An 18795-nucleotide genomic window follows, 5' to 3' on the forward strand; every position below is an offset into this window, starting at 1 on the left:
CCATGATTTTGGTTTTGTCACATTCAACTTGAATCATGTGACGGTTGATGCATGTTCACCAGCAGAAAAACCGAGACACAGCACTTGATCTCAATCCGTTTGGAGTTTCTTCGATTTTGATTATTTTCAAACCCGTTTTTGTCTGTTTGTCAATCATATGTGTGCTCATAACACAAAAACTGCGCCAACAGAGTTACGAAGAAGTACAACTGAAATTGACACTACATAAGTTCTAAGGTCCCCATCACGAATATGTTGACCGATACGATATATGTTTCAAGCCACTAGTTACAGGTTTCGCAGTCTTTAGATACCTGAACAGTCGTCTAATCTGTAATTTTACTGATTGTTTCCTATTCCTGACTTTAACATTTTGACTGAGTGTGGATTCGGATGGTGGTTGATGCACGTATAACAGAAGACGCTTACCCTATCGACGCACCTGGTTTTGCTCCTTTTGGAGTTCATGTTCTGTAGTAAGTTGGGTTTTCTGTTGCTGTCTTATTGACATATACTTAACATCAACTTTTCACCATGTAACGAATGATACTAGCTCAGATGATAAATGCCTTCCGATCAATAGAGGATAAAATGACACGGTGAAAAATATATTTAAATAAAATCATTACAGAAAAGGCACTTAATTAGAAAATTGAAGTATAATTGGATATAACAGTGAACAATTTAAAATAATATCAATAGTGACTAGTAAAATACCATAAATATACCTGGAGACCCAATCTATGAGGATATTTTCCTGTTAATATTGCTGCACGTGACCTGTAATATATTACTACCTAAATAAGTATAATGATATTTTTATTTGTGTTAGTATTGCTCTCATATTGAGGGGTAATTAAGACAAATGTGTAAAGCTTATGAAAAAAATGGTATTAATTATTTTTGGAGTGTTAAAAATTCTTTAGAGGTTTTAGATAAAATACATGCTTTTGATGGTCCTTTTAATTCTGACAGTTATGATTTTTCTACTCTCTATACTACACTTCCACACAATCTTATCAAGAAAAAGTTTTCATATTTAATTAAATGGTCTTTTGAAAAATCGCATCACAAATTTATTTGCTGTAACTCGTTTAAAGCCTTTTTCTGTAACGAAAAAGGAAAGCATGCTAGATACACTTACTGGAAATGTGAAGATATGATTGAAGCTTTAAATTTTTTCCTGGACAACATATATGTACGTTTCGGCGATAGAATGTATCGACAGGTAGTAGGTATTCCTATGGGCACTAACTGCGCCCCTTTAATAGCAGATTTATTCCTATATTGCTATGAATCTCAGTTTATGACCAAACTCAGTAAAGACACGTCATTGTTACATTTGGTTGATACATTCAACAATACCTTCCGTTATCTAGATGATATTTTTTCGTTAAATAATCCAGAGTTCTCTAAATATACTACCGAAATTTACCCAATAGAACTTACTTTAACTAAATCTAACATAAACAGCAGTAGTTGTCCTTTTCTGGATTTGGACATTTCAATCTCTAAAGGGAAACTCCATACGAAAATTTACGACAAAAGAGACGATTTTTCATTCCCTATTGTTAATTTTCCTTTTTTAGACGGCGATGTTCCTTTGGCTCCATCATACGGTGTATATATATCCCAACTCGTTCGTTATGCCCGTGTGTGTAGTGATGTCATAGATTTTAACGAACGTAATCAATGCATCACTGGTAAATTATTAAATCAAGGATTTCGTTACCATAAATTACGTAAAACTTTTGTTAAGTTCTTTCATAGATACAAAGATTTGATTAGTAAAATTGACTGTACTTGTAGAAAACTGATTAAAAACGGTATTTCACATCCTAAATTTTACGGTAACATTGTACTTAAAGCGCGGAAATCACTATGTGATCCGTGTAAACTCATCGAACCTTTAAACAGGCTTATTAGTAAAGGTTATCTTACCAATGTTGTAATTAGATCTTTGAATATAGTTTACATTGGCACTAATATCGATTTTGTCATCAGCAAATTAAAACATAACTAAATTTGTATTTTTTTCAAGTGGGATGTATAAAGACACACCCACGTTCGTTTAGATCTATAAAGAGGTTAAACTCCTAACTATCCTACTGTCTGTCGATACATTTATTTTTGGCATTGCACTAGTCATGTCTTCTTTGACTGTCCATGACGTTAAAATACTAAATCCCTGGGATGTGTTTTAGTTGATTTTAGTCTCTGATGCATGATTTTTTATTATTAATTGTTTTGGCTTTTAACTAGCTGTCAGTAACTGCGAGTACTCTCAAATCGTACTTTCTTGTTTATTTGACCTGTTGATACTAATTGTATTGCTTTTTTGTTATTTAATGTTATTCGGGGTTATATCTGGTCTATATACCAGCTTTGATAAGTGTTTGGTATAACTATAAATTTTCACTTCGTACTATGAACATCAAAATTATTTATTTTGTAATAATATTTCCTTTCTCTATTGGTACTGTACACGTATACCTAACAACAAAATTATTTTCATTTACCTGTGTTTAAAGTTATTGCAAATGGATGGTATTTTTGTTCGAGCATATTGTTTTTCTTAAATTGTTTAACATTTCTTACCGATATAACATGTTACTTTTATTATTCTTCCCTTAGTTTATTTATTTTGTATTCAAAATTATTTATTTTGTAAAAATATTTCCTTTCTCTATTGGTACTGTACAGGTATACCTAACAACAAAATTATTTTCATTTACCTGTGTTTAAATTTATTGCAAATGGATGGTATTTTTGTTCAAGCATATTGTTTTTCTTTAATTGTTTAACATTTCTTACCGATATAACATGTTACTTTTATTATTCTTCCCTTAGTTTATTTATTTTGTATTTACATTGTGTCATAGGTCAAATTTATTTGTTCAGTGTATGTTCAATGGTGTTAATATGTCCTTTGATTGAGTTAAGCTATTTCAGTTGATATTTTATAGTGTGTCTTTCTATGTTGTGATTTTACACTATTGTTTCAGAAAAAGGGTGAAGGTTTGGTACCATTGAAACATTTAAACCCGCTGCATTTGTTTGCACCTGTCCTAAGTCAGGAATCTAATGTTCAGTAGTTGTCGTTTGTTGATGTGGTTCATTAGTGTTTCTCGTTTCTCGTTTTTTATATAGATTATACCGTTGGTTTTCCCGTTTGAATGGTTTTACACTAGTAATTTTTTGGGGCCCTTTATAGCTTACTGTTCGGTGTGAGCCAAAGCTCCGTGTTGAAGACCGTACTGTGACCTATAATGGTTTACTTTTATAAATTTTGACTTGGATGGAGAGTTGTCTCATTGGCACTCATACCAAATCTTCTTATATCTATAAACAACATCGTTATTAAACAAACTGCAAAAATGAAGATTGTTTTTAGATATTAATAAATCAACTCCATTCGAAATAACATTGTTACAAAATGTAATTTTTTGACATAATATCTCAAACTAAACAAGAAATGTACGTTTTTCTGATCTTTTTGGTAATTAATTAACTCTCGTGTAGTAGTTGTTGACAGGGATACTCCTTCTTCCCAGTAGCAAATTATCGTGTCACTGTAAGCTCTGTTGTGCGTCGGCCAGTATAACTACATTTTGAACCGTCAAAGCTACAATTGATGGTAGCCATTCTTCAAACGAAGTACTGCTTTTGCTTGATTAGGATCTCCTCGATAAAAGTTTTCCACGTTATAGGCCACAAAACACACACATATTTGCAAAACAATTCATTTTTATTTGTATTCGTAACCTTCCGTAGATAGTGGTGGTTCCGGACATTTATTTTTATTAATAGAAGTATCATTCCCTTGCACATTAAAGTTTTTTTTTATATTTACATATATGTTCAATATATTTTGTCCGGACAGCTTATTTTGACCAAATGTAGAATACTAGTATTAAAAACTACCCAACACTGGCTTGTGTGAAATTGAACTACAAATCGTTGTTTGCAGTTAACACAAATGGTTAAGATATACATAATTTAAATAATAAAGACTTAATGGTAAAATTGGTGAAAATAATACATACGGTGTGCACAAAGGTTGAACATATGAGTTATTTAGAATAACGCCGTGTCTTGCTAACCAGTTGAGATGTGGTGTTATAACCTCAGGATTATTCCAGCCTACATCATTCCAACCTGTCATCAGATAAATGTCACTTTAAAGCAAAAACAAGAATTCTCAGGGGTTATAAAGAATAAACGTGGGTAGACCGGAAAGTCAGTGATGTGATGTTTTTAAAATTATTGCAACGGGATGAACCTCGTAGTTATAAAAACTCACTTTCCAGTATTCTTGTAGGATTATCCACTACATGTACAGGTATCGGGTAAACTGATCATGCTTAACAATCGGTTATCGATGATTTGTATGAATACGTGCCCTCAAAGTACTCAGGGTCAAACTCAACGGGCTACAAAACTCGTCTGCAATTGCATAGTAGTTCTGGTAAACATAAGAGAGCATAGGAAACTCGACCGGGAAAGGTATTCACGTGAATAGACAAGCAAGTAGTCAATGGCAAACTCATATCATTTCTTAATTTTTTTTTGTCATCTGTAGAATTTGTTGTTGATGGCAAGTTTTTGATAGTTTCTGTTTAATATATTCACAGTCTTTTCGACTCTGGGCCTTATTGGTGTTTTGAGATGCCATCTTAATGACCCCCCCCCCCCCCCCACTTGTCTCCATAGTCATTAACAAACAAATTACAATATGCATCCCTATTTGTTTGTTTTCTTTGTAGGTTATGATAAGGGAACACAACAATAATTTCGCAACATTGTTTTGAAAGAAACATCCTTGTAAGTTACATATTTAATAAAGTTAAATGTTCGGACATCTGTGACATACATTTATCCAAAAAATACACACCTTGATCGTCTGCCAAGATAAGCACAATGTTTGGTCTGCTCGATCTTTTCTTTTCATACGGCTGGTGACGGTTATTTCTATAGCCTTAAAATACAAAGCAATTTAACACGTTAAGTTCTCTTTTTTTCTACTTAACAAATTCAAGTTTAGAATATTTTCTCAAATGTGTTCTCCTTTTCCCGTTTTAATATACCCTCTTAGCGGATCCGAAAGGATAAACTTTGTGCATGCTCTTTTTCATGACATAAAGAGACAAACATAGAAACAAAACCAGTCGGAATCATGCTTAAAATTGATAGGGAGAGTAGATTAAGAACTAATCGTAACGACAAAAGCGATCCTTTCAATTTCGCCACTGCGTACTTTCAAATTTTATGTAGCAACATTATAACGCCACCTTCATATTGAGCATTCACCTTTAAGTTGATAAGTTATTTCAGTGCTTGCGAATCCTTCTCTATTTTCAACGATAAAGGGTTGGTGTTACATGGAAGCTATTGAACAAATAATTCTTAGTGATAAAGTCGAAGTGATCTCTTCCAAAACCGTTTGGACGCTACCATGATTTACTTGAAAGTTATGGAATATCTCAGTCACTGATGACCAACGATATATTTTATTTGTCTTAGTCACATTTCCTGGCTGTGACATCACATAAAGCGACTTATCATCGGATTTTTCCTTTTTTTTGCAAAATAAGCAGCGAGACGGATTAAACTAGTAGAACAGGTACTGTCTACTCTTCCAAAACACCTGAGATCATTCCAATCTCTTTTTTTTAATTTTTTGTTGTTGCTTTATCTTCAGGCTTTTATGACGTGTCTTGAGTACTGTTGTTTTTTTCCCGCCTTTTGCTTCTGACCAGGGTGTTGTTAATCTTTCTTCGACAGATGTGTTTTTTATTTCCATCTTGGTATCGACTTACTTATATTCTGGTATGCATGCATCGCCAGTCATACTAACTTCAAGTCATAACCAAAAATAAAACACCAATTCATAACCAAAACAAGTTTTATGGCAAGGACAATGACATAACAATAATACTGTCACATGGACAATAGTGTTTATGTCTGTTCTATGATAGATTGTTGACAAGATATTATTTTTTAATTCAGGAGTATGTCTCTATTACACGTACGTTGTAAATATAGTATGTGTATCCCTGTGCTTGAGGTGTTTGTGCTTTTATTTTGTAGTTTCGAATTTTGTACTCGTGAGATAGCCTTCCACCGCTCTTTTAACATATATGTTTTTCTTTTAACACTAATGTCTATTTGATGATGTTAAGTAGTCGTCTCCTTGAACCCATACCTCTTCCTGTCTAGACAAATAACGATTTAGATATGGACAAACTAGTTCTTATGTCTTTTTCACTTGTGTAAAAAGAGACCTAAAAGGGGTATTAGCTGTCAAATTCAGGTTCACCGATTGGACCAAAATTCTTATACTTTTATTTATAGCATTCTTAAACGTATATCCAAATTACAAAAAAAAAACAATTAACCATGCATAGGCTCTCTACAATGCATCAGCATTTCGTACGTATTTTAGACCAGACGCCAGATGACCTCCAAAGACTGCCGACGGTCATACAACCAGATATAAAAATAAATGTAAATAGATTGCACGCGCAATCGGATTTTTCTAGGTCGGTTTGATTTCATTTTATATGTTTAAAATATATGAAATCATCGTTTCACCTGTATAAGAATGATTTTTTGTTGGCCGGATCAGTAAAAATAACGGTCATTCCTGGTGGATCCCTTGTTTCACTTTTTATTGTTGACATTCTTTTTTTTTCCCAATGAATGAACCACATGATGAACACATTCGCACTATTTCCACCAAAGGTCAAATTAAAATGTTTCATGCATATGGATTCAAATGAGTAGAATTATTGACTTGCAAGCGAGATATAAAATAAATTAAAATTTGATTTTGTATTTGTTCAATCATTAATGAAATAGTAAATAATAATTCGCTTTTAGCAGCCAGTTTGGTTCTTTTATGTCAAAATAATCTAATAAAAATCGCTGATGAATTATTCACTTGCAAGTGATAGTTCGACCTCATTGAATCCGTATTCATGTGACCTTCAATTTAACCCCTTAACATGAGATAGGTTACGCATAACCTAGGCTTGTTCAGCTATTAAAAGGAAAAGAATGTCAACATTGAAAGTGAAACAAGGGATAACCATTTGACAGCTAATGACCCTTTAATGTACACAAATAAACAAATTCATATAATTCTAGGTAATGTTTTTCTGCTGTCCTTTTATATTTAATTCATCCCCAATATTACAATAAAGGAACCAAACTATTATAGTATTATTCATGCATCATCTCAGGACAATCTGTCAACCATGCATCTTTTGATAAACGGATGTTATGTACCGCCATAGTGATATATGTACGTTCATGTTTATTCAATTTCAATCACATACAATACAGAATAGCCAAATAGAAAACAAATCTTAGTGTGATTAATTTCTGGTTTATAAAATGCTTTAATTTCTAAATGCTATTTTAAAATTTTGTTGACTTGATGATATCATATATGTTCCTTATGTCGTAACTACAATACCCTTCCCTTTTCACGAATGTGACCTACCGAATTAGACCATTTACTGGATTTGTAATAACATAAGCAACACGACGGGTGCCACATGTGGAGCAGGATCTGCTTACCCTTCCGGAGCACCTGAGATCACCCCCAGGTTTTGGTTAGGGTTCGTGTTGCTTAGTCTTTAGTTTTCAATGTTGTGTTATCTGTACTATTATTTGACTGTTTGTCTTTTTATTTTTGGCCATGGCGTTGTTTTCGATCTGTGAGTTTGACTGTCCCTCTGGTATCTTTCGTCCCTCTTTTACAACAATTATGTCACTGAAGTCTTACGAATTCTTTGTAGCAATTCATTGAAATCTTAATATTGATAAAAGAAAAACGTATAAGTGGTAACATTTAATTTATTTCCTATATGACATATGTTTGTATGAAAATTTGTTTAACTTTTTCCTTAACAATTTGGACAGTTTTCTTGCCAAAAAGAGATTTCTGACCGCGAATATTGTCAGTCGAGTAGTCAGTGCTTCGGTACGGACATGATTTATAACTTAATATTCTAAAAATCAAAAGTTTAACAAAACTAAACTTTCAACTCCCTCAGGCAAGGTTCATCGTAGATGAATTTGCTAATCCTTTTATGTTCCTTTAGGTCATATTGCTCCTAACGCTTTTACGTTTTTATGCATCCCTGGTTTTTAAATGTTTTTACTTGAGCGTTCCTGCTGAAGATCAATCCAGAAAGGCGCTTTGAACAGACAAAATTTAAGCGTGTTGTTTTCATTAACTCACTTACCATTGACAGGGATATTTGCAGCTATGGTCATCATGATGTACCATGAGAACAAAAATGGAATCGACCCCATTTTCCAAAACCTTCACTAAAATTGAAAAATTAGAATAGTAGAGTATTACACAAAACAATAAACGAAAAACAAATACAACAGATATCAACCAACGATAACATTTGAATTTCTAATACATGCTCTCATTATGAGACAGGCACATAAACCTGAATGAAATATGTTTGTTTGCGTTCAACCATTACCTAACTTAGGACATTGGTGTAACATCACAACATAAGAACAAACTGTGTTTCAGTTGGAAATCGACTGACTCAACAGTTTGGCGCGAAGAACAAACTGAACTGATACGAAGACAACATTCACGTATATATGTATATTATGTGTTGACCTATATTCAATAACAGGTTTGGTCTGATAATGTTGGTGGTATAAGTCTATTTTTGTCAACTTTATTAGAATATAGCAAAGTTCTCTCGACCAATGAAATTGTAGGATTTGATGTTCCTTAGTAGTGAGGAAAGAATGTAAATCATGTTCTTTGTAAGGGGTTATTCTATTGTTTAGGCCTACTTACACGTCAAAACAAAGAATTTCTACAAATGAGTTATAACTGCCCAGAAGCACATTTATCAAGACAGGTTGAAAAGATAATTGATGCAAAGTTGAATTGTGAATCAAACAAAAAAATAATAAAAATAAGTTTGAAGTTTAGTGGTGCAGTAAAAGTGTTACCGTTAATGTTATGTGAATATATAGAACTTCAAAATTACACAAAAAAAGCAAAAAAAGAAGAAAAGAAAAAAAAGTTTCAATATTGAATGTTACGCAGATCTTTAGCTAATATGCTTTCCAATACTGAGTGACTGTATTTGCAGTTAGTAAGAATCGTTATTTCCTATATAACGATACAATTAAAGCAGGAAATTAAATTAACTTTTGAATTTCATATAAAAACTATTTTATTTTAACACTTTTAATTGTCAGTGCAATATTTTTAATTAATGTATAACTTCTTTTTAGGCATTTTATTTATGGAAAAGTTTTGGTAATTTAGGGACTATCTTATAATATGGAAAACTTTGATAAATTGTGTTTTCGGCATTAGATGACACAACTTATACTATGAAATGGTAGGAATTGTTTAAGTTTACTCATTGTGTGTATGAATGTCATTCATGTAATACATCGGCGAGGAAGTGTCTTTTACTTTATTTTGGTTCAAAACAATAAATTTTAAATTTTAGTTACAACTACAGTTTATTTCACAGCCAATATTTGATTCCAACTCTTTACATCAAATACGGTTGCATTAAAGTAAGGTAATTAACTAAAATAAAAATGTTCAAATAAAATGCCTGAAAATGAAATTCAAAGGTTAAACTTCATTTAACTTCCAATATGTAAATAGTATTCTTACCAATCGCAGATCTAGTAATTTGAAATTTTGTAAGCGGATTAGCTTAAAGATTTGAGTTTTATATAGTTTAAAGGGCTTTGATTTTTTTTTTTTTTTTTCGTGAATTACTTTGATTATGTTTATTTTTTTAAAGTAATTTTGAAGTTATTAATATTCAAAAATCAAATCCAGTAAACTTCAACAATTTTGATTTTTGTTTGTTTAACCATTAAACTTTTAATCCATTCAAGCTGATAAATGGCTTCGGGCAGTTGTAACTCATTTATAGAATTTCTTTGTGTTGAACTGAACAATCCCTTACAAAGATCATGATGTACATTCATTCTTTACAATTGAGACACATCCAATCCTACAATGTCATTTGTCCAGAGCCCTTTGCTATGTTGATATAGCAAAGTGCTCTCGGCCAATGAAATTGTATGATTTGATGTCCCATAATTATGAAGAATAAATCTAAATCATGTTCGTAGTAAGGGATTATCCTATTGTCAATGCCTACTTACAGATCAAAACAAAGAATTTCTATAAACGAGTTACAACTGCCCCGAAGCACATTTATCATTTGAAAGGATATATGATTGAAAATGACTAAAAGTTAAATATCGAAAAAAAATATCAAAATAAGATGCGTTTAAATTGGTACCATTAATGTCATGTGAATATTTATAACTTATAAATTACAAAAAATAAACAATATCAAAGTAATACAAAACAGAAGAACAAAACTTTTAAAATCTAATTAATCTTAATCTTTCGCTAAGACGTTTATCAAAACTCAGACTACTGTATCCACAGTTGGTAAGAATACTCATTTCAAATATTCAGAAAAAAACAAAACAAGAAATTAAAATAAATTTTGGATTTCATAAAAAAATGCATTAATTTAAACATTTAAAATTTAGTTAATTACGTAGGATTTTATTTAAGAGCTGGAATGAAATATTGGCTCTGGAAAAAAAATTAGTTGTAACTCAGTTTTTTAATTTATTAATTTGAACTGTAAATAAACAAAACATAATTCCTCACTAAAATATTACATAATTTACATTCATACTCACAATTAGGGATCCTCTTCGTGCTGTTTTGTCATCTAATGTCTAAAACACAATTTATTAAAATTCCCCAAATTATAAGAAAGTCGTTCTAGTATCAACAAGACTATTCCCTGAATTAAATGTCCAAAATGAGAGTCATACATTAATTATAAACATTTCACAAACTATGAAAGGACCAACTAAGAGATCATTCGAGCCTTGAGCACTTAACAATATTCTAAGTTTGTAAGATAATGATAATCCCTTTCGTCAATGGATATGTCCCTATTCATTGTCATTATGAATTATCCTGGTGGCAATTGAAAACGCAGTGCACTAGGAAAATGTTTCCTCATACAAACATATATCGTGATGATATTTTACGACCATGCATATATATATATATAGACATCTGAATATGTGACAACTTTACGACTGACGTTCTCCATCGGGTAACCTGTGGTTATACAGGGCTAACAACATAATGTATATATACTTCGTTTCAGATTTAGCCAACAATGTTAGATATTATAATTTTCGTTAGCAAATTTTAGTTCTTCCCTCAGCAGGATTCGAACCTATGCATCTGGGACATCGTGGCAACATCGCCTGCACCGTGCCCAGCGCCCTAGACCACTCGACAAACTAGGCTATATAAAAAAATATGCAATATATTTACAAATGTATGCAATATGCATCACAAAATTGTAAGAAGACGAATGAAATAAGATGCATTACAATAACACAAAATATTCACAGGTCTAAATTATTATCCTTTGAATTTGCAAGGTAGTGTATTATTGATGCAGTAAGATAGTTTAAGAATTTTTGTTGAATTATCAGTATTTTATTCCTCATTAAAAGCAAATAAAAGTGATCTTTAAAAAAAAAATTTGTGGAATAAGAAAAGTCTTTTATCATGATCATGAATTACATGTAGTTGACCGATACGATGTATCTGTGTCTAAACACATGTCCGATTTGTAAATTTTAAGATTGCGTTCATTTCCGCTTGTGACATGTTGACTTAGTGTGCAATCGCATGATTGGTGATGCAGGCATAACAGGAGATTCTTACCCTGTCGATACATCTGGTCGCGCTCCATTTGAAGTTCGTGTTATTGCCTCAGATTTTCCAATTGTGTGTTACCTTGATTTGTATCTTCTTAATACATTAATGACATAAAAAAAAAACTACTGTTGCTTAAATTTACAGGTTAAGAAAACCTGTTACCCATACCACATTAGCTACTAACTAGTGGTATGGCTAATTTACTTATCATATTTTCAAATCATCGTTCTTGTTTTGTTTTGTCATTTGGTTAATCTAATGCATTTCTACTTTGACATACATTTATATACTTTTTGTAGTTATGGCAATTAACAATCCGTGAAACAATCAGATATTTTAAACTCGACGGGTACCACAGTGAACATTCATTTTAATGAACATTAAGAATTTTGAATAACTTGTTTTCTACAGACGAAAAGAAAGGGAGCAAATGAAATGTTGAAGATTTGCTTATACTGGTTTTATGTCCTATATACGATAGCAGGGGACATTAGGTTTCATGGTATATGCGTCCGTCCAATCGTTCGACCTGTATCAGGTTAAAGTATATACTGTAAACCAACTAATTTTCGCGTGCGATTTATTTTCGCGACTTTCGCAAGAAGAAAAATAACGCGAATATAAATCGCCGCGAATACGTAAAACTTTGAGTAGATGATTTGTAACATTAATGGGCGATTACACATGTCAAAGGTTAAACTTTACTTTTCATGAATTAAATATGTCGATCAAAAAGTGGCGCTTTCTTTGACAAAACGTCTCTTATTTTCATAAAATGAACTCATGGATCGGATTTTTAGTAGGATTTAATTTAATGATAGATGTAGATGTAAATGAATTGTTGCCGTGATACTTTCATCAAGCCGTTTAAAGAAGTTAGCGCACTGGTCAAAGCTCCTCCCATTCTTTGCTTTTCATATGGCAAGCGACACACGGCGGGATTGGAGAGTGCAATAACTAATAAAATCATTCCGTTAACGCACTCCTCTAAAAATAACAGAAGTTAACTCACTGGAAGATCAAAGGAAAATTAACCATTCATGTTACAATGTTGTATTGTTGCATCATTTCTATTTTTCTGATCGTTTTGCTCATTAAAAACTGGTATCCAAATGATCAAAGTTATGCTTAATAAGAAGTGTGCACGATTTGAACTTTAATCTATCACACGAATGAGCAAATCAAATCATGCAATGCAGACTTTGGGAGTATTACAGAAATCCCAAATCCATGATATATTCACAATAGAAAAGTAGGACAAAATTTTCAAAAAATGTGCTTAGATTGATCAATGTTCTATCCCCTGAAAAAATGGTGTGTGCTTTTTAAAAATTTTAAATGCTAATGTCTCTATGCGCCTGCCCCAAGACACAAACGAGTAAGTCAGTGGACGTCGTTGATTGTTGTAGGCCTTATTTGTTTTTCGGTTGTTGCTATTATCATAACTCAAGGGCTCTTTTCACAAAAAATCTTACGAGTAAAAATACTCGTAAATCAAGAACATTTCAGTATAACTTACGATCAATTGTAATCGTAACATTTTTTGTGAAAAGAGACGCTGGTCTTTTGGTTTCTCTTTTGAATTGTTTCACATTTCGTCATACAGAGCCTTTTACAGCTTTTTATACGGTATCGGTTTTCTTCCCCTTTATAAGCAGTACAGTGCCCGATACTTGTTTGTATACTGTTTTTTCCCTTTTATAAGCAGTACAGTGCCCGATACTTGTTTGTATACTGTTTTGTTCCCTTTTATAAGCAGTACCGTGCCCGATACTTGTTTGTATACTGTTTTGTTTCCCTTTATAAGCAGTGCAGTGCCCGATATTTGTTTGTATACTGTTTTGATCCCTTTTATAAGCAGTACAGTGCCCGATACTTGTTTGTATACTGTTTTGTTCCCTTTTATAAGCAGTACCGTGCCCGATGCTTGTTTGTACTCTGTTTTGTTTCCCTTTATAAGCAGTACAGTGCCCGTTATTTGTTTGTATACTGTTTTGTTCCCCTTTATAAGCAGTACAGTGCCCGATATTTGTTTATATACTGTTTTGTTCCCTTTTATAAGCAGTACCGTGCCCGATGCTTGTTTGTACTCTGTTTTGTTTCCCTTTATAAGCAGTACAGTGCCCGTTATTTGTTTGTATACTGTTTTGTTCCCCTTTATAAGCAGTACAGTGCCCGATATTTGTTTATATACTGTTTTGATCCCTTTTATAAGCAGTACAGTGCCCGAAACTTGTTTGTATACTGTTTTGTTCCCTTTTATAAGCATTACAGTGCCCGATACTTTTTTGTATACTGTTTTGTTCTCTTTTATAAGCAGTACAGTTCCCGAAACTTGTTTGTATACTGTTTCGTTCTCTTTTATAAGCAGTACAGTGCCCGAAACTTGTTTGTATACTGTTTTGTTCCCCTTTATAAGCAGTACAGTGCCCGATACTTTTTTGTATACTGTTTTGTTCTCTTTTATAAGCAGTACAGTGCCCGAAACTTGTTTGTATACTGTTTTGTTCCCCTTTATAATCAGTACAGTGCCCGATACTTGTTTGTATACTCATTCTTGGCTATTTGTTTCAGGATGATTGTTTTCTCATTGGCAATCAAACCACATCTCCTTATCCTTATAAATGCAATTATTAGTTAAACAAAAAATGAAGTCTATGAAATGCCTATGCACATTGTTAACTGTTTTTCCTCGTATCAAACGCGCCATGTTGGTAAACAATGGAAGTTGTAGTGCAGGCTGCCCCCTCCCCTGAAACATATTTTTGGTGTGTAGAACAGATAGTTTCATAGGCAAACACTTGAAACCATGACATAACTATGAATATGTCCAAAGAAAACAAGAACTTCAATTCAAAATAAAACTTCCTGACATGTAATTACATAGGTACTTCGTTTTGTGTGATATTTTTTCGAAGTAGACCTGCTTCTACTTATTTCTTGGACTGACTCTTAAAGTACAACAAGGTATTCACTAAAGCTTAAATAATTTTCACAATGGAGTAACCAAAAACATTTTGAACTTTCTTTCAGTTGAATAATAGAAAACAAATGAAAACGCCATATTGACATTTGTTAATACATGTACTTACGTTTTGCATAAGAATTATCGCTTGATTAAAATTACATAAACAGTAGTACACAGTAAACAGTTACTAAAGGTAAAAGTGCATAGCAAAAACATGAGACATTAATAATGTGCAGTGTGTGCATCGATTACAGCTTATCATATATGCAATCTGTCATAATTTTCGCCTGAAGGGTCTGAAGAATTGTGTTTGACTTATTTTAATAAAATGCTCCGCAGGACGCAGCTTGATACGACCGCAGAGGTCGAATCCTGAACATTTAGGGCAAGTATGGACACTACATTCAAGCTTGATACACCAAGAATTTAATTAATTAATTTATTATTGGACAATATTAACTAAGTTTTTAAAGGGTTTCGCTTCATGAAAAAAATATATATAGCATTCTGAAAACTAACTTATACAGAATTACAAACAAACCTTCCACGAAGTTCTTTAAAACATTTTCCCAAAAAATGAAAAAAAACAATTTCCAAATTATCATTCCTCATTAATACAATGTCTTTAAAAAGTCTATAAAACTTACCTCTATTATTTTTCAAAATTTCTAATAATGAACAGTAAATTTCTAACTATATCTATACATAATTTCTTCTCTAAAATTAGTTTTGATGCTATATCTATATTGAACAATAACTCTACTTACAATTTCTATTAATTGTGCAATACAGCTCTGAATTTGAATTGTGATTAAATATTTGACATAGCGTAGTTTCCGACACAGAATGAATGTGGTCTAAGAACTTAAAAATTTGAAATAAGACATTTATCTATTATGGTCCAATATCCAAAATCTAAATACATGGTTAGAATCAGCATACCAAAGAACCCTAAGAATTAAATTTTTGATGAAATCAAACAAAGTTTAATTTTTGACCGTTTGGACCTCACTGTGGACCAATTTGATAACGGGGCTCAAAATCCAAAATCTTAATACACGGTTAGATTCAGCATAATCAAAGAACCCCAAATATTCATTTTTTTTTAAATCAAACACACAAAAAAAAGTTTAAATTTGGACCCCAATTTGGACAAACTTGAAAACTGGGCCTAAAATCAAAAATCTACATACATGTTTAGAATCAGCATATCAAAGAACCCTAAGAATTAAATTTTAGATGAAATCAAACAAAGTTAAATTTTGGACCCTTTGGACCTCAATGTGGACCATATCAATAATGGGGCCCAAAATCCAAAATCTATCTACATTGTTAGATTCAGCATATTAAAGAACCTCATTGAAATTGGTCAAGAAATTATAAGCAATTTATACAAAGTATTAGAAAAGTATTGTTTTTGGTCCCTTTTTCCTAAATGGTTAGGGCCATAACCCCCAAAAGCAATCTCAACCGTCCGTTTTTGATATCATATCTGAAGTTTACTACATTTCCCTAAAAACATTCCTTAAACGTGACGATAACCTTAGAAATATGTTACCCGGGTCTGGTTGATACCTGGGAAAGAATGAAAGAATTATAAATACATTTTCATAATGTTTATTTTACATGTGTTATGTCGGCTTATCGCCATCATAATCATTAAGAATTAACATATTGTTCCTTAGGTTTCACAAATAACATAATATCTGACATACTTAATACCCATATAATTGTACTCAGTGAAAAATTTACTTAATACATTATTTAAACTATGTTATGTCTAGGAATCAATTAAACTAGAGTATTCACTTTCATCAGTCTTAATATGCTTTTTACGCATTGCACGAACTTCATTAATTAATTTGAATAACTCGTAATTACTTTTATTAAACTAACTAAACTTTCTTTTCATAAAACAGTATATGTATTTCTTTAAATCAAAGACGGTTCTGTTTCTCAAAACGTACATTAGAATATTTACGGTAATCTATGTTTGTGGGTCCGTGTATATTTGCGTCCATTTGTTTTTCGTTTTGAAATATCAAAAACAAAAAACAAAAAACGAAAGTGTTTTCATTTTTCGTTTTTGATTTCTTAAAAACCAAAATGAAAAACAAAAGTGTTTTCGTTTTTCATTTTTCATTTTTCAAAAACCAAAAAAGAATATCATTAGTATTTTTGTTTTTCGTCATTGATTTCTCTAAACAAGAAAAGAATCAACATTTGCACTCAATTTCTGCATTTCGCTCTATTTAATTCTCGTTTTACGTTATACAATGTTTTCCTTTCCTTTTTGATAGCCATTTATACCCCGGTGTATTTACTACTTAATGTAGACAGAATAGACCGCCTGACTTATGATTTGAAAGGTGATTAATGAATCAAAGACTTTCAAATTTCCTTGTTTTTATCTATAATAAGATATAAAATTATTATATTTAAATATCAAATGAATCACAAATGTAAATAATACAATGAAATACGATATAAAGATGGTAAAAATACGATTGATTACAACATCACATTAACAAGGGAGGTTACTACTTATCTGATAAGAAAACTGGCCCTGTCGTTAAGTATGAACAGCGGTTATCAGATCATTAACCCATTTCTCTGACGTCAGTCTATTGTTCTTACAGTAGATTATTTTTCAAGAATCCACTGACCACTTCGTTAACTTAAGATAACTTATTTTATAACTTTAAACTTTTAACTTACGATTTTTTATCCTCTCAAAAACGAGTGGCACATGAAGGGTTCGAACTCGCGCGTATTTTCTTCATAATCAGTAGAGTCTCTAGTCTATGCATGATACCACTATACCACGACTGCTGACATAAATCAATATTTAAATAACACTCATAAAGCGCACAACTGTCAATACATGTCAATAAACTGTATGTCTGTCTCAGAGATAATTCGCTTTTGTTATCTAATAAAATATATATACTATGTCTGGATTTGTTCATGTTCTTTTCAAATTTATTTAAATTGTTTTATTTTGGACGTTATTTTTTAAGGAAGATTATGTTCTACATTTGAACGTTCTTGATTATAGTTATATAGCAGTATGGAAATATCTTAAAACAGAGTTTATTCACGATGTCAGGTTTGAACATTGGTCGATTTTCAACATCGTTATAATGAACCGATGGGTCTTTATACGATTGTGGCTATTACACACTAGTTCTAAACACTAGAGAATCAAGGAATTGTATATATTAGTGCAATTCCTTGATAAAATAAACATTCATATGCCCATTACACTTGTCACTTTTAACGTACAAGGACTTTTCCTTTTTATCATAGCAAATACTTACTTATGGTTTTAGTCTTATAATGATATCGTACTATCAATATTTTTTTCTTTGTTTGATTATAAATGGTCCAAATATACATCACGTCAACATTGAACGGACTCTAACTTGAATAAAGTGTGATATATAAGCTACGACCGTAAAACGACTTCTTTGATTGTAAAACCAGAAACAAAATCATCGCCTTTAAATGAAAATGAAGTATATAATACCTCTATGATTACATGTAAAACAATATTTTTGTTGAGAAAAAAATTACAATGAAAAAATTTCAATTCGGGTACAAGGTTTGAAATTGGCACTGTTAATGTCACAGTTATGTTTTTCGGTACCAACGACTAGACGATCACGGCTATGAACAGCTTGAATGTAAAAGTTAAAAATTTACATAATTATACATTGTACATCTGTAGCAAGAGCAATTCTGCTGGAGATTCAGAATGCGTACCACAGATAATACTAGTTTATTGACTGGTTTACGATGGATGCCAACTGTAATAACGTTAAAAATAATCTAAACTTAATGAAAGGGAAACAGTTTAAACAAAATTCATGTATAATTGTTCAAATAAGACCTTAAGCAATTATTTTATTTATTTCGGAAAGCATCATGAATAAACCATAAATACCAAAATCTATATAATTTAAATACTTTGTAATGATAAAGCATTAAATGAAATATAAATATACAAGTATGAAATCTGGTAATAAAAAGGGGAGCT

At 31.8% G+C, this 18795-nt stretch overlaps 1 protein-coding gene and 1 long non-coding RNA gene across 3 annotated transcripts in view; one reads left to right on the top strand and one right to left on the bottom strand.

Moving 5' to 3' along the window:
- Positions 1-14949, bottom strand: part of LOC127701893 (arylsulfatase B-like) — a 39025-nt gene extending 24076 nt beyond the window's left edge. Inside the window, exons 1-6 of one of the 2 annotated variants that reach the window (XM_052205870.1) lie at positions 14881-14949; positions 10741-10779; positions 8256-8340; positions 4895-4978; positions 4047-4158; positions 729-780 (exon numbers count right to left, since the gene is read on the bottom strand). In XM_052205870.1, coding sequence (XP_052061830.1) covers positions 729-780; positions 4047-4158; positions 4895-4978; positions 8256-8325 — 318 coding nt within the window. In that variant the 5' untranslated portion in view covers positions 8326-8340; positions 10741-10779; positions 14881-14949. The remainder of the gene's footprint in view (positions 1-728; positions 781-4046; positions 4159-4894; positions 4979-8255; positions 8341-10740; positions 10780-14880) is intronic. The other variant, XM_052205869.1, reaches the window with a different exon arrangement.
- The window catches only part of LOC127701910 (uncharacterized), a 97207-nt gene that overhangs the window by 37115 nt on the left and 41297 nt on the right, over positions 1-18795 (top strand). The window lies entirely within an intron of this gene.

The sequence above is a fragment of the Mytilus californianus genome, unplaced genomic scaffold (genome assembly GCF_021869535.1).
Source record: "Mytilus californianus isolate M0D057914Y unplaced genomic scaffold, xbMytCali1.0.p SCAF_5, whole genome shotgun sequence".
In the NCBI taxonomy this organism is placed as follows: Eukaryota; Metazoa; Mollusca; class Bivalvia; order Mytilida; family Mytilidae; genus Mytilus; species Mytilus californianus.